The sequence below is a fragment of the Micrasema longulum genome, unplaced genomic scaffold (assembly GCF_059751315.1).
Source record: "Micrasema longulum isolate JH-2025_06_02 unplaced genomic scaffold, ASM5975131v1 h1tg000501l, whole genome shotgun sequence".
Classification (NCBI taxonomy): domain Eukaryota; kingdom Metazoa; phylum Arthropoda; class Insecta; order Trichoptera; family Brachycentridae; genus Micrasema; species Micrasema longulum.
In genome coordinates this window covers 667836-681858 of record NW_028277698.1, presented here as the reverse complement: position 1 = coordinate 681858, position 14023 = coordinate 667836, and the positions used below count along the sequence as shown (strand labels likewise).

Here is a 14023-nt window from a genome sequence, read left to right as displayed (position 1 = left end):
TGGTCACTTTCGAGCCTGGCCTCAGTATTACCGGGGAAAAATAGCTAGGTTAAAATGAATAAAATGTACAAAAATATATTATGTAAATGTCATGTTGCGCGCGTCGCGGCTGCCGACGAAATGGCCCGTACGGGCATTGAGCGCCCGTATTTACGCCACCTGCGGCCGGCGGCATGTAGCGAGTGGCGGGGAAAGATTACCCCCACCACTCCGAGGCAGCCGGCGCGGGTGGGATGGCCGACTCACGGAGCCCGACGCGCACCGCTTTATAAGGCGGTCAATTGGAGATATTAAATCAGTTGAGTTCCTAACTCTGAACAGTTCACACGTGTTTTATTCCGTTCTCCGTCCTGTTCGCCTTCCTGCACTTCGCTCTTCGCTCCGCTCTGCCTGCTGACTGCCTTCGCCTCTCTGCACCACTTGGACCGGGTGGAAAGTCCTTTTCAGGGCTATTGAGGTTGACTTGCGGTCGGCGCAGCTGTGCTCCTACCTTCCGACTTTGTCTTTGGCTCTGTCTGGGAGGGCGGCTTCCCACTTACGCCGGGAAGCTTGACTGCGGCAGACGCGGGTGACGAACCGGCGAAACTTTCATCGTGGTAACGCGTACGTTACATTTGGTCCTTCGGAGCTAAGGATCGTCGCCAGTGGTCTCCAGTCTACAACACACCTACAGCATGCCGGTCAACAGATCGCCTGTGTCGACGCGTTCGGGAACGCGTCGAGACGCCGGCACGGAGCACGAAGAGGAGCTTCAGGAGCCCCAACCGGGGTCTGTACGAGCACATCAGGAGGAGCCCCAGCCAGGGCTTTCACACGACTGCCAGGAGGAGCCTCATCAAGGACTTCTGGAGGAACAAAAGGACTCGGACGAGGGATCCGCACCCTCGGAGCGGTCCATCTCATCGGCGACATTTCGCCGACAGATGGAGGAACGCGAGGCGCATCACGAGAGGCAGGTGAGCAGCCTCAACGAGATCATCGCCGCGCTGAAGGCCGCCAACGCGAGAGAGGACGCCAGACGAGACATGGCAACCCCCCTCACGCCCACCATCGAGAGGGACCTCACATCGCACGGGACGTCGGAACCGGCTCACAAGCCGCTGCCGCTGACGTCAGACGCGTCTAGGACCGACGCAGCCCTCAGTACGAGGGAGGCTGCCGCCGCACGCCACGCCGCACGCTACGCCGCTGATCCGGAGGATACCGGAGCGGCGTACATCCAGCAGCCGAGCCACTACGACAGCAGCCGGGCGAGAGACGGGGCCGCTTGGAAGCGCCCTGTCACCGACGCGGAAGCAGCCTTCAGCACAAGGGAGGCCGCCGCCGCACGCCACACCACACGCTACGCCGCTGATCCGGAGGACACCGGAGCGGCGTACATCCATCCACCGAGCCACTACGACAGCGGCCGGGTGAGAGACGGGGCCGCATGGAAGCGCCCTGTCGCCGACACGGAAGCAGCCTTCAGAGCAAGGGAGGCCGCCACCGCACGCTACGCCGCTGATCCGGAGGACACCGGAGCGGCGTACATCCATCCACCGAGCCACTACGACAGCGGCCGGGTGAGAGACGGGGCCGCATGGAAGCGCCCTGTCGCCGACACGGAAGCAGCCTTCAGAGCAAGGGAGGCCGCCACCGCACGCTACGCCGCTGATCCGGAGGACACCGGAGCGGCGTACACACTTCCGCCGAGCCACTACGACAGCGGCCGGGTGAGAGACGGGGTGCCACGGAGGCACCCGGTCGCAGAAAGGAGGCCGCCAACACACGCTACGCCGCTGATCCGGAGGACACCGGAGCGGCGTACACATTTCCGCCGAGCCACTACGACAGCGGCCGGGTGAGAGACGGGGTGCCACGGAGGCACCCGGTCGCAGAGACGGACTCCAGGATGAAGGAGCCCGCCAACACACGCTACGCCGCTGAGCCGCCTACGCCGGAGCGACAAACGCACATTTACAAGGCCGCTACAATGAGCGGCATCGGGACAATGAGGCGCCACCCGCACACAGCCGAAGGGAGGACGCCGACGTACGCTACGCCGCCGGGCCAGGCGAGCCCGTAGCGGCACGACTATACCACTGGGGGGCTACGAGTTTCGTGACCCGGTGAGCGCGTGGGTACAAGAGGGGCTACCCACGGAATACATGCCGCCGGGTGCCACCGGCGAGCCTGTGACGAAATACAGACAGCCGCCGGAGTGGCACACGTTCATGGCGAGGCAAACCGGCGCTAGGGATCTACCGCAATTCTCCGGCGACCCGCTAGAATGGCGAATATTTAAGGCGCAATTTGATCAATCGACACAGATGTGCTCCTTACAAACGCGGAGAACATTCTCCGTCTGCAACGAGCCCTCACAGGACGGGCCAAGGCCACAGTGTCGTCTTTGCTGGTAGATCCCCGAAATGTGCCGGACATTGTGAAGATGTTAGAGGCCGCCTTTGGACACCCGGAGATCGTCGTGGACAGAGTACTGGAGCGGATAAGAAAACTCCCTAAACTGGCCGACAACGCATCCCTGGAGGCCCTGACGGACTACGCGGTCGCGATAAGAAACGTCGTATCGACCGTAGAGGGCCTCGATGGAAGCCACCTCTCCTCCCCGAAGCTTCTGTCCGAGATGACTCAGAAGCTGCCACGAGTCGAGAGGATGATGTGGATTATGTCACGAGCGGATACCGTGAGAAAAGCTACCCCCAGGGATCTGGCACTGTGGCTAGCGAGACTGACCGGTGCAATACCGAATGCGGGTTGCATCGGGATCAGCACGGAACCCGCCGAGTGGAGAAAAGGCGTACCCAAGAAAGGCACGTGTTTCTCACTCAGGACAAAAAATGCCTGTTCTGCGACATGAGTGGACACGCATTCGGACAATGCCGGAAGTTTCTCCGGAAAACGGTAGAGGAGAGGTGGACAATTGTGCGTGCCAAGTTCGTGTGCTACGGATGCCTAGAACCGGGACACAAAACGACCACCTGTGAAGCGGCGAAGTGCGACGAGTGCCACGGGCGGCATCATCGGTCGCTACACCGCGAGAGAGTGGACAGTACGCCGAACGAGCAAGTCTTATTGACAAGGCGAACGGAAGTCCCAGTGACCTTCAAGGTAGTGCCAGTAACCTTGAAGGGCCCGCGTGGGTCAATGGAGATCCACGCACTACTAGACGAGGGTTCATCGGTAACTCTCCTCGAGGAGGATGTCGCCCGTGCAGTGGGCGCCACCGGGGCCTGCGAGGAGTTGAGACTCATCGGTGCCAGTGGGAACACGGACACGCTACAATCACAGCGTGTATCCGTAATCCTCGTTAAAGGAAACAAAGAATTTGGTGTCCAGGCACAGACGGTGCGGGTCATGGATCTGCCGCACCGCAACCGAAAGAGCACCAAGACACACGGGCCAGGCATCAAGCCGAAGATGTTAATCGGTCTTGATTACGCCACCCTAATGGTATCTACAGGCCCGCCAGTCCTACAAGAGGACGGGCGGCTAACCATCGAGACGGCCCTAGGAGCCGTCACCTACGGCGGGGCTGTACACCCGCCTTTGAATTACCCCCAGACGGCCAGGGTGAAAGGGACTTAGCGGAACTGGTAAAGAAGAGCTTCGCCGTTGACTCGCTAGGTGTAACCACCCTGGAACGTTGCCGCGCCGCAGATGTGCGAGCGGCGGAGCTCATGAGCAGCTCAACCACACAACTATCATCCGGACGATGGGAGACCGGTTTACTGTGGGCGAAAGACGGAGATTCTTTGCCCTGCAACCGGCAAGCAGCCATGAAGCGGCTGCACTCCCTGGAAAATAAACTACGGAAGGATCCGATACTGGCGATCGCATATCGCGCCAAGATGGCGGACTACATTGAAAAGGGATACGCCGTCAAACTAAGCCGCGAGGAGGTAGACGCCCACCATTCGCGCAAATGGTACCTGCCCCACTTCGCGGTGACAAACCCCAACAAGCCTGGCAAGATAAGGGTCGTGTTCGACGCCGCCGCCCAGTTCCAGAGGACGGCGTTGAACGACCATCTACTGACGGGACCTGACCTGCTTTCATCCCTCCTCGGAAACGTGATCCGCTTCAGAGAGGGACGAGTAGCCATCGCGGCCGACATACGGGAGATGTTCCTGCGGATAAGAATCCGGGAAGCCGACCAGCAATCGCAGCGGTTCCTATGGCGGACGCAGGACGGGCAGGAGCCCGACACGTTTGTCTTCGCGTCCATGATGTTTGGAGCGAAGTGCTCACCCAGCAGCGCGCAATTCGTGCGAAACACAGTCGCACGAGCACACGCGAAAGAATTTCCCGCCGCAGCAGAGGCGATCGAGCACATATGTACATGGATGACTACCTAGACGCCACAGACAGCGAAGAAACAGCTGCAAGCCTGGTACGCGATGTTACCCTCGTACTCGGCAATGGCGGGTTCCGGCTCACCGGGTGGGCTTCAAACAAACCAGATGTCCTGGAAGAAGTAAAGGCCGACGACCGGGCCAATACAGCAGTCACCATAGGGGAAGAAGTAATGACGGAGCGGGTCCTCGGGATCGTATGGGATCCCAAGAGCGACCTATTTATATTTCGGCACGGAGCCGAAAGTGCAGCCATCCCGGAGCGACCCACCAAGCGCGGCATGTTGAGCGCCGCCATGAGTATCTTCGACCCAGTAGGCTTCATTGCGTGCCTCACGATACGGGCGAAGATATTGCTGCAAGCCATCTGGAGGACAAACACAGGTTGGGACCAACCGCTGCAACCGGACCACGCCGAAAAGTGGTTGGAATGGCGCGACCTGCTGGCAGCGAACGGCTGTACAATACCGAGATGCTCGCTGCAAGGGCAGAAAGAACCCGTGACACTGCACGTGTTCTGCGACGCGTCAGAGCAGGCATGCTGCACAGTGGCATACTTTGTGGGGGCCGATACCACAAGTTTCGCAATGGCGAAGTGCAAGGTGGCCCCCCTAAAGCCTCTGTCAGTGCCTAGACTAGAACTCCAGGCAGCGCTACTAGCGGCAAGGATGGCCGCCACCATAAAAAAAGAGAGTCGAGCTCTCATCACCCAAACCGTGTTCTGGACGGACTCGAGCACGGTCCTGTGTTGGCTGCGAACCGACCCACTGCGGTACAGCACGTTCGTCGCAAACAGGCTGGGCGAGATTGACGAGCTCACAGACGTACGGGACTGGAAATGGGTCCCCACCAAGGACAACCCAGCCGACATAGGGACCCGCGACAAGGGCCCACCCGACCTTGCGAGGTCGGGACTATGGTTCGGAGGCCCCGGCTTCCTGAGAAAAGGGGAAGCCGACTGGCCGAAAGAGAAGAAGTTACTACAACAACCGGACGAGAAGACGCTGGAGCGGAAACAACCCCGCCACTTCGTGGGCCACATCAGACGGACGGAGGCCCTACCCCAGGTGCAGCGCTTCTCGTCGTGGACCCGACTCGTCAGGGCGACGGCATGGGTGCTGCGATTCATCGCACGATGCCGCCGCCACGAGTCCCTGCCGTCCCCAGGGGGGACCTTTGAACTTCACGCCTCAGAAACACGGGCCGCAGAAATCATGCTGCTGAAGCAGTCCCAGGAGACGGCTTTCGGAGAAGAGCTGGAGCTCCTGAGACGAAAGGCGCCTATCCCGCCGCACAGCCGCCTCCATGCAGCGGCACCCTTCTTAGACGAAGAGGGAGTCATCCGGATGGGAACGCGCATCCAAGCGGCACAGAGCTTCGCAGAGGACTGCAGCGCGCCGCCTATCATGGACGGGACCTGCCCATACACCCGGCTGCTGATCACGCACAGCCACCGGAAGGGTGGCCACCCGGGAGTCGAGAGGACGATCGCCGACCTGAGAGCCGGCTACCTCATCCTGCGACTCCGCGGGGCTGTGAGGAAGATAACACGATGGTGCCCGCTGTGTAAAATGCTGCGCAGCTGGCCCCAACCCCCGCTGATGGGGCAACTGCCTGAGGCCCGACTGGCCTTCAGGACGCCGCCGTTCACGCACTGCGGGCTTGACTTCTTCGGACCGATGATGATCACCAACGGCCGAAGAAAAGAAAAGCGCTATGGGGCACTGTTCACCTGCCTCACCACACGCGCGATCCACCTGGAGCTAGCGTCGTCCCTCGAAAGCGACTCCGCCATAATGGCCATAAGAAGGATGGCCGCCCGCAGAGGCTGCCCACACACGTTATACTCGGACAACGCTACCAACTTCAGGGGAGCGGACAAAGAGCTGAAACAGGCCGTAGACGAGCTCCTGGCGGACCCCAGAATGCTCGCCGAACTTACAGTTCGCAAAATTGAGTGGAAATTCATTCCGCCCTCATCACCTCATATGGGGGGAGCGTGGGAAAGACTCGTGAGATCTGTAAAACGAGCCCTCCACGCAACCCTCAACGAGCAGGCTCCAAGAGAGGAGACCCTCAAAACCATATTGGCTGAAGCAGAGTACACCGTGAACAATCACCCGCTCACGCATGTGTCAACCAAGCCCAACGACGAAGCACCGCTGACCCCGAACCACTTCTTGCTCGGGTCAGCCAACACACAGCCAACTCTGGCATATTATAACAAAAGGGAAGAAGGGGCCTGCCTTCATAAGCAATGGAGGATCGCCCAGAAAATGGCCGACATGTTTTGGCGCCGATGGCTGAGGGAGTATCTTCCCACCTTGGCGCACAGGAAGAAATGGCGCGAGCCCGCGCCTCCAATACAGGTCGGGGACCTCGCGCTCATCATGGACCCAAATCTGCCGCGGAATTCTTGGCCTCGCGGCAGAGTCACCCGTGCAGAACCAGCAGCTGACGGACAAGTACGAGTCGTCGAGGTGCGGACCACCAACGGCACCTACACCAGACCAGCGGTGAAGATCGCCGTACTAATGAAGGAAGAGGAACAACGCGCCCAGCAGGAAAATAGTACAGACTAGCTGCACGGGGGGAGTGTTCCGGACGCGTAAAATCGAATAAATTAAAATAATACATTAATTAGAAAGGATCCCCGGTAAATGTATAGAACTGATGGCTGGGCTCTCAATAAAGATAAAATGGTCACTTTCGAGCCTGGCCTCAGTATTACCGGGGAAAAATAGCTAGGTTAAAATGAATAAAATGTACAAAAATATATTATGTAAATGTCATGTTGCGCGCGTCGCGGCTGCCGACGAAATGGCCCGTACGGGCATTGAGCGCCCGTATTTACGCCACCTGCGGCCGGCGGCATGTAGCGAGTGGCGGTGTAGCGAGTGGCGGGGAAAGATTACCCCCACCACTCCGAGGCAGCCGGCGCGGGTGGGATGGCCGACTCACGGAGCCCGACGCGCACCGCTTTATAAGGCGGTCAATTGGAGATATTAAATCAGTTGAGTTCCTAACTCTGAACAGTTCACACGTGTTTTATTCCGTTCTCCGTCCTGTTCGCCTTCCTGCACTTCGCTCTTCGCTCCGCTCTGCCTGCTGACTGCCTTCGCCTCTCTGCACCACTTGGACCGGGTGGAAAGTCCTTTTCAGGGCTATTGAGGTTGACTTGCGGTCGGCGCAGCTGTGCTCCTACCTTCCGACTTTGTCTTTGGCTCTGTCTGGGAGGGCGGCTTCCCACTTACGCCGGGAAGCTTGACTGCGGCAGACGCGGGTGACGAACCGGCGAAACTTTCATCGTGGTAACGCGTACGTTACAGGTATCATATGTTAATATAAGATAACATAATACTTTTGTCTTTTTTTTCTTTTTTAAAATTTGTTTGATGTTTTTAACAAATTAAACAAATACGCTTGTTTGCACTCTTATGATTCACCTAAATATTTCAATATTAGTATCATTAAATAACCGTGTTAGAAAATAGGAAACAAGTTGTGTTAGAGCAGAGTTGAACCTAAGGCCTCATAACGCATAGTCTGTGACAGTGCCCAGGGGACTACAACCCGTTCACAACCGTATGTGTGTGTCAATGTCTTATGTTATCCTCACTCTTGGAAAAAACATAATATTGTTCATGTCTAGTAAGCAGTGGTGTAGTCGGGCCGGAGCGCATCGGAGCGGCGCTCCGGCTCTTTTTATCTGAGCGGAACGGCGCGGCGCTCCGGCTTTGGTCAGGAGCAATATTACGTTTAAAAAAAAAACTACTTTAGTCTCTTCTATGAATTCGAAATAACAACAAACGTATTAATTGCGTTATTTTTAATCATATATGTTAGTACACTGCATTGTTTTTTTTTTTTTATATGTTTGTACATTAGTAAGGAAACGAGTGGAGGCGTATAAAAAAAAAAAAAAAAAAAAAAAAAAATTAGTAAGGAATGTAAAAAAGTGATAAATGTTAATGACATTGTATTTCATTATTCGTTCAAAGCACTTGTAGCACGAAAAACTATAGTGAAGTAGGAAAGACAGCGAAGGCAATACTGGAATTAACATGTCAACACAATGCTAAAAAACAGTGTTTCACGTATTGCACTTCAAGGGAACCCGAAGGCAGAAGACACCAGGCAAATCCCTGAAAAGATGGTGGCATAGCCGGTAGTCGACTTCACGGGAGACAAAAAGATCCTTCTTGTTTAAAAAAAGTGTTTAAGGTTTCATAGTCCCAGGACTGAAACCTAGAGCGTAAGATTAATCATCTTGTCTCCATGTATCAAATGTTTGAGATATTATTTATTTATTTAAATGCTCTGTAGACTTTTACATGTAAATAAATAAATATTCAGAATAAATACAAATACAAGTAGGAAATAAAAATAAATATATTTTTTTTTTTATGTATTTTTAAACAAAAACGAAATATTTGTGTTCTTATTATTTACTTACATAAATATTTCAAATTTTGGGGCCATTTTCAACGAGTTGTATTAACTCACTATAAAAAAATAGGAATCAATTTGTGGTATAGTGGGGTTCGAATCTAGGACCTCTGATCCGTGAGTCCGCAACACACGCCACTGGACCATCACCCGATTCAAATATAGGTTTTCATAAAATATATACATATATTACAGTGAAGAGAACAAAATAGCATTTTTGCATCCCATCAATTTTTGGGCCGAAAAAATAAAGATTGACATTTTCACATAATTAAATGTAGAAAATACCTAAAAAATTTAAGAAATATAGTAAGTAATTAAAAGGTATTTACATAATTAGTCGATAATATACATATTTGATAAAAATAAAAGTAAAAAAGAAAACAAGACAAGAAAAGATTTCTAATGGAATATTAACAATATCACATGATAATATATATTTTTAATTTATATATAATTACAGGTAGAGAAAGAAATAATGATGTCATTATGATTAATATGAGTAACTAAGTACCTACTAATAATTTCAACACGAAATGGCAGATAACCAAATAAAATAAGTTTAAAAAAATAAGAAAGAATACAGATATAAGTTAATAAAAGGTACCTGATTTAAATCAACGTGGTAGTATTTGGGTATTTAAATTTCAAGGTGATGAATTGATACACTGCCTTTTAAAATTCAAAAGTATTAAATATGTCTATGAGTATAACATTTGCGTATTTATTTGCAAACGCGTGGATTCGCCGTACTGGCAAGTGTGCACTGTAGTTAGTTGTAGATACGTAGAAGAGTTTATTAAACCGGGTAACCCGGTGCATTTTATGGTGCGATCCAATGTTTTATGAACCATTACGTGCAGATGGAGAAATGTTGTTGGTGACCTATCACGCTGGTTACATGCTGCGTGTCCTCTACAATTCTGCCTACAGTTGAACACTGACCTTATTATTCAATCTGTTGATATTTTGAAAAGTAATTGATAGAAAACCTTAGTTAATTTAGATATTTTATTTTATTTGGGAAATGAACAGTTCTACATCCATATTTATAGTAAACAAACCGATATAGTGTATAAACTCAGAACTAATAACAAATTTCCACAAAGTATACAAAGTTAGTAAAGAAAATATATTACATATTAAATAAATACATAGAAGTTTATACATATAAAAATGTTATTTTCATGTACTCGTTAATATTTTTCAATAATCAAAGAATTTTTTATATATTTTTAAGAACAGTAAGTTATAGTAAATTGGGCGGGATTAGGACAAGAATGCTTGAAGAAAGGATAAGGAGGGTAAGGAAGATGTGCATATTTATTATTATAATGTCTACCAAGTTACACAATTAATTTTTAGTGGAAATTTTAAATCTGGCAGAGTGATGTTTGTGTAATCTATATCTTTAAATTTTGTATTGTACACTGAAAAAGTCCTACGAAAAAAAGCATTTTTAACATACGATGTTTTACTTATTGGTACAAGAAAAAGGTGGTACCGTCTACAAATCCTGGCTGGCACATGTTTTGTTAAAACTAAGTAGTTCTGTACAGTCAACTATTCCTGTCATAATTTTGTTAAGCAGTAGTTGGTCCGCACACACTCTGCGGTATTCTAGATGAGAGTCTTTGTAATTATTTAAGATAAAATAGATTCTTTTAGTTGTTTCACTTTACACCAATTGTTTTTCTATTTCAATCAGAATATTGACAAGTCATGTGACGCTTACGCTTCAGTTGAGAAAATTGATAAAATCCTTCAACAGTTGAATTTAGTAACTGTCAACAAATATTTTCATTGTAGCTACCAAGATTAGCAGTTTTGGCACTTTTTATACATTTTCGCATAATAAAAAATTAATCTACGAACGTTGTATATATTTAATAAGTCAGTGTCAGATTGTAAATAGTCTCAGACCGTCAAACCGACCCCTATGTATGTTACCGTTTTCTCACAAAGCGGAAACATCCCTTGCAACCTCTCCCTACCCATTTCCCTGTTGTGGAAATTGTTGCCTTGCGTATTTAATTTTATTAGCGCGCTAATCGAAACATCGTAGCATGTTAAATGCTATTGCAATGTGCTAAATAATATAACGGGATTCGAGCCCATATGTTAAAAATATTTTGATATTTCTCGTTGAAAAAAAAATTCTTGGTGATTTTCAACACATTTCTCAATATAAATGAAAAAGTGGCTCCAAAGAATCGATGAAGATAGCTGGAAGAGGTCCTGAAAATTTAGTGCTGTCTTAAAGAATCAACATTTATTTTACATTATATTTTGTTTGTTTTTCACTATTTTTTTTAATTCGTAACTCTCCTAACTCCTAGTTTTCTGAATTTTGATTTTTAGCTGCCTAGATCGTTAAGTTGCTTGTTCCATTTTTTTTATAATTTCCTTATTTTTATTATGAAATATTATTATTCATATTATATATTAGTTGCTTCAGAACAAGTACTTTTCTATCTACTCGTAGTTTAGTTGCTAGGAATATTTCTTTGCAATTTCACACTGTTAAATGTAGTTATTAGAACTCATTTGATTTTAAATACGTTTTAGGATTACAGTGAATCACGTATACTATTTTGGCCTATAAACGCTTTATTTCAATGCTGAAACTGAAATATATTTTATTTTCAAAAACAGTTGCCGATTTTTGACGGCCTAAATTAGTTTCTAATCTACAATAAAGTATGTTAAAGTTTGGCTAAACTTGAATTGTCATTTTTGGGACATGTTGCCAGATTAAAAGACCAAATATGGACTAAAAGGGGAGTCGAGTGGAGACCTCGAGAAGACGAAAGAAGTAGAGGGAGACGCCCACTATGATGTTCAGATGATATAAAAAGAACTGCTGGTGACTGGATATAGAAAGCACAAGACAGGGACGTATGGAGGAGTATGAGGGAGGCATATGTTCTGCAGTGGACAGCTGCAGCTGTGTGATGATGATGACGAAGATTATTGCTGTTTGCTAATTATTTTTATTTCACTACAATATTCCAAGAGACCTAATTTCAGTGATAAACCAGGACTAGCTTCAGCAGATATGCCAGCTCTATCAGAACTAGTACAGATCCAGGCCTGAGAAAAATATTTTTTAAGTTCTTCGAGTTTCTACCCAGCGTGAGTAAATCATAAAATATATTTTATGTAACTACGTTTTAGGTTTGTGTAAAATCACTACAAAGTAAATATTTATTTAACTTTTTGTACATAATGTTATTGTACATTGGCGGGCTTATTGCCAAATGGCAATTTTTTTCAACCAAACAATAAAATAAAAGTTTAATTTTTGTAATTCAAATTACAGAACATATTCAATAGAAAAAAAAATTAAAAGGCTAAAGATATATAAAAATAGAAATAAACGTATTTGCTTATAAATTACCTTAAATCGAAACTATTACTCAATGGGAAAAAGGAAAAAAGAGGAAATAGGAAAAAGGAAAGGAGGAGAGATTAAGGAAGAGAAAGGAGATGTTTCTTCAGACGTGATTTAAACAGAGATAATGTAGTAACATCTTTGATGGTGGAAGGGAGATGATTCCACAGTGAGCCGTATGGACACTATATGAGTTAGATAAGAAAGAGGAATTGTGGATGGGTATTAAAAGAGTGCCTTGAGAATTAGAACGAAGAGGTAAACCATGAACTGATAAGCGTGAATGATAAAGCGTGAACGTAGTTTTATTAATTTATTGACTGATTTTTTAAAATATCAATTTGCTATTCACAATTTGCCGCCAACTATACAAGAGCCTGTCCTAAGGCTAACAACTTGTAGAATTTATTCGGTACAGAATTAATGCAATATATAAGTAAACAAAGAAGAAAAAATATTACGCGTCCAAAGAAGAAAGATAAAAATATTTTTCAATGTGTTGTTAAATGCGTAACATGGAGTACATCATAAAAAAACATTCAGTCAGCTACAGCAATCCACTTGGTTGCATTGAACTTTAACATTGAAACTATTCATGGCTTTCAGAGAACTGTCAAGCTGACTATACACCCTCTCGCGGCAATAACGCTATATTGCCTTTGGGCGTTCTCGCACCAGGGGTTACATAATTTTCAAAGTATTTTACAAGTATAATACGTTGAATTACGTACAACAACTCAATTCGGGACATTAATAATATTAACATTTAGAAAATAACTCATATTGAGAACAACAAAGAAACAAAGCAAGTTTAGCAGTTTTATAACTAAACATAGCACAACAATATATCCGCCTAAGACTTTTTCTTACACAAGCAGAATAAATATTTTTAAAAAACCCCTTTAAGAATGAAAAAAAGTAGTCAATCTACTAAGGGGGATAAGGTCATTAACATCACATGCCATGCAGATGATGCTGCCGTAGTGATGACATATCCATCTCAGTTAGTAAACATCTGAATGCTTAAGAAATTTCGTATAGTACAATGAACACATGATTATTGGAAACATAATTCGGATACACAAAACGTGTGTCAGACCAAATCATGGTGTATACAACAAAGGCGAGGATAGATATAGAGAAATTTAAAAAATGCTGAATCCTGAGTTTATTGATTTTAATTCTGTGAAACAGACAAAAGGTGGACTTTAAAAACAACTGCTTAACACGCGATAGATTTTGTTTCGCAAAAAATAAAGTAGGATGCAGTAGAAGGCCTTGACGTCGGTCAATTATTTGCAAAACGTATTTTAGCACCATCGTTAAAAGTTCTATTCTGGTTTCGGTAGCTCCTCCCGTTAACGTGGACTATGCTAAAGAAAATAAATTCATTTCAGTGATCTATAATCAATGGCTTTCTGTTGTTACATCACGAAGGTAGCATGTGTTATACCTACATGTCCTACATGCTATTGCTGTTTAAAGCTATTACAGTTTGTTCTGTTAATGTTGTAGAGAATCAGTTATTGTTGCCATTTAGCAAATGTTATTTACGCTTGTGGCTTAATTACAAACAAAAAAAACCATCATGCGGTTTCTCCGTAGGGGTAGGCAGATAAGATAGAACACCACATCACTCTGTCTTTGCATACAGACCTCGCTTTCTCTAAATTCATACATCTTTTAATGCACGCACACCAATTATTCGTACTCTTGACATGTCCATCTTCAAGTATTAGATGGACTTGATCGTGCCATGTAATTCTCGGTCTTCCTCGTTTTCTCCATCCATCAACATTTGCATCGTAGATCCTTTCAGCCGTTCTTT

The 14023-nt window shown here is 47.0% G+C and overlaps 2 protein-coding genes across 2 annotated transcripts in view; one reads left to right on the top strand and one right to left on the bottom strand.

The window, feature by feature from the left end:
• The window catches only part of LOC148281050 (uncharacterized), a 257044-nt gene that overhangs the window by 159248 nt on the left and 83773 nt on the right, over window positions 1-14023 (bottom strand). The gene's annotated exons all lie outside the window — the stretch shown is intronic.
• LOC148281051 (uncharacterized) lies at window positions 675-6934 on the top strand. Its single transcript, XM_088227349.1, has 5 exons — window positions 675-1143; window positions 2310-2683; window positions 2830-3403; window positions 3562-4207; window positions 4315-6934. The coding sequence occupies exons 1-5, from the start codon at window positions 675-677 to the stop codon at window positions 6932-6934; spliced, it is 4683 nt and encodes a 1560-aa protein (XP_088083475.1).

Bases quoted from the DNA above. Each gene is read 5' to 3' on its own strand.
- LOC148281051 (XM_088227349.1), top strand. From the start codon at position 675: ATGCCGGTCAACAGATCGCCTGTGTCGACGCGTTCGGGAACGCGTCGA. The intron at 1,144-2,309 runs GTACGAGGGAGG...CAATCGACACAG, and splicing joins TAGGACCGACGCAGCCCTCA to ATGTGCTCCTTACAAACGCG. The intron at 2,684-2,829 runs GTGAGAAAAGCT...TTTCTCACTCAG, and splicing joins TTATGTCACGAGCGGATACC to GACAAAAAATGCCTGTTCTG.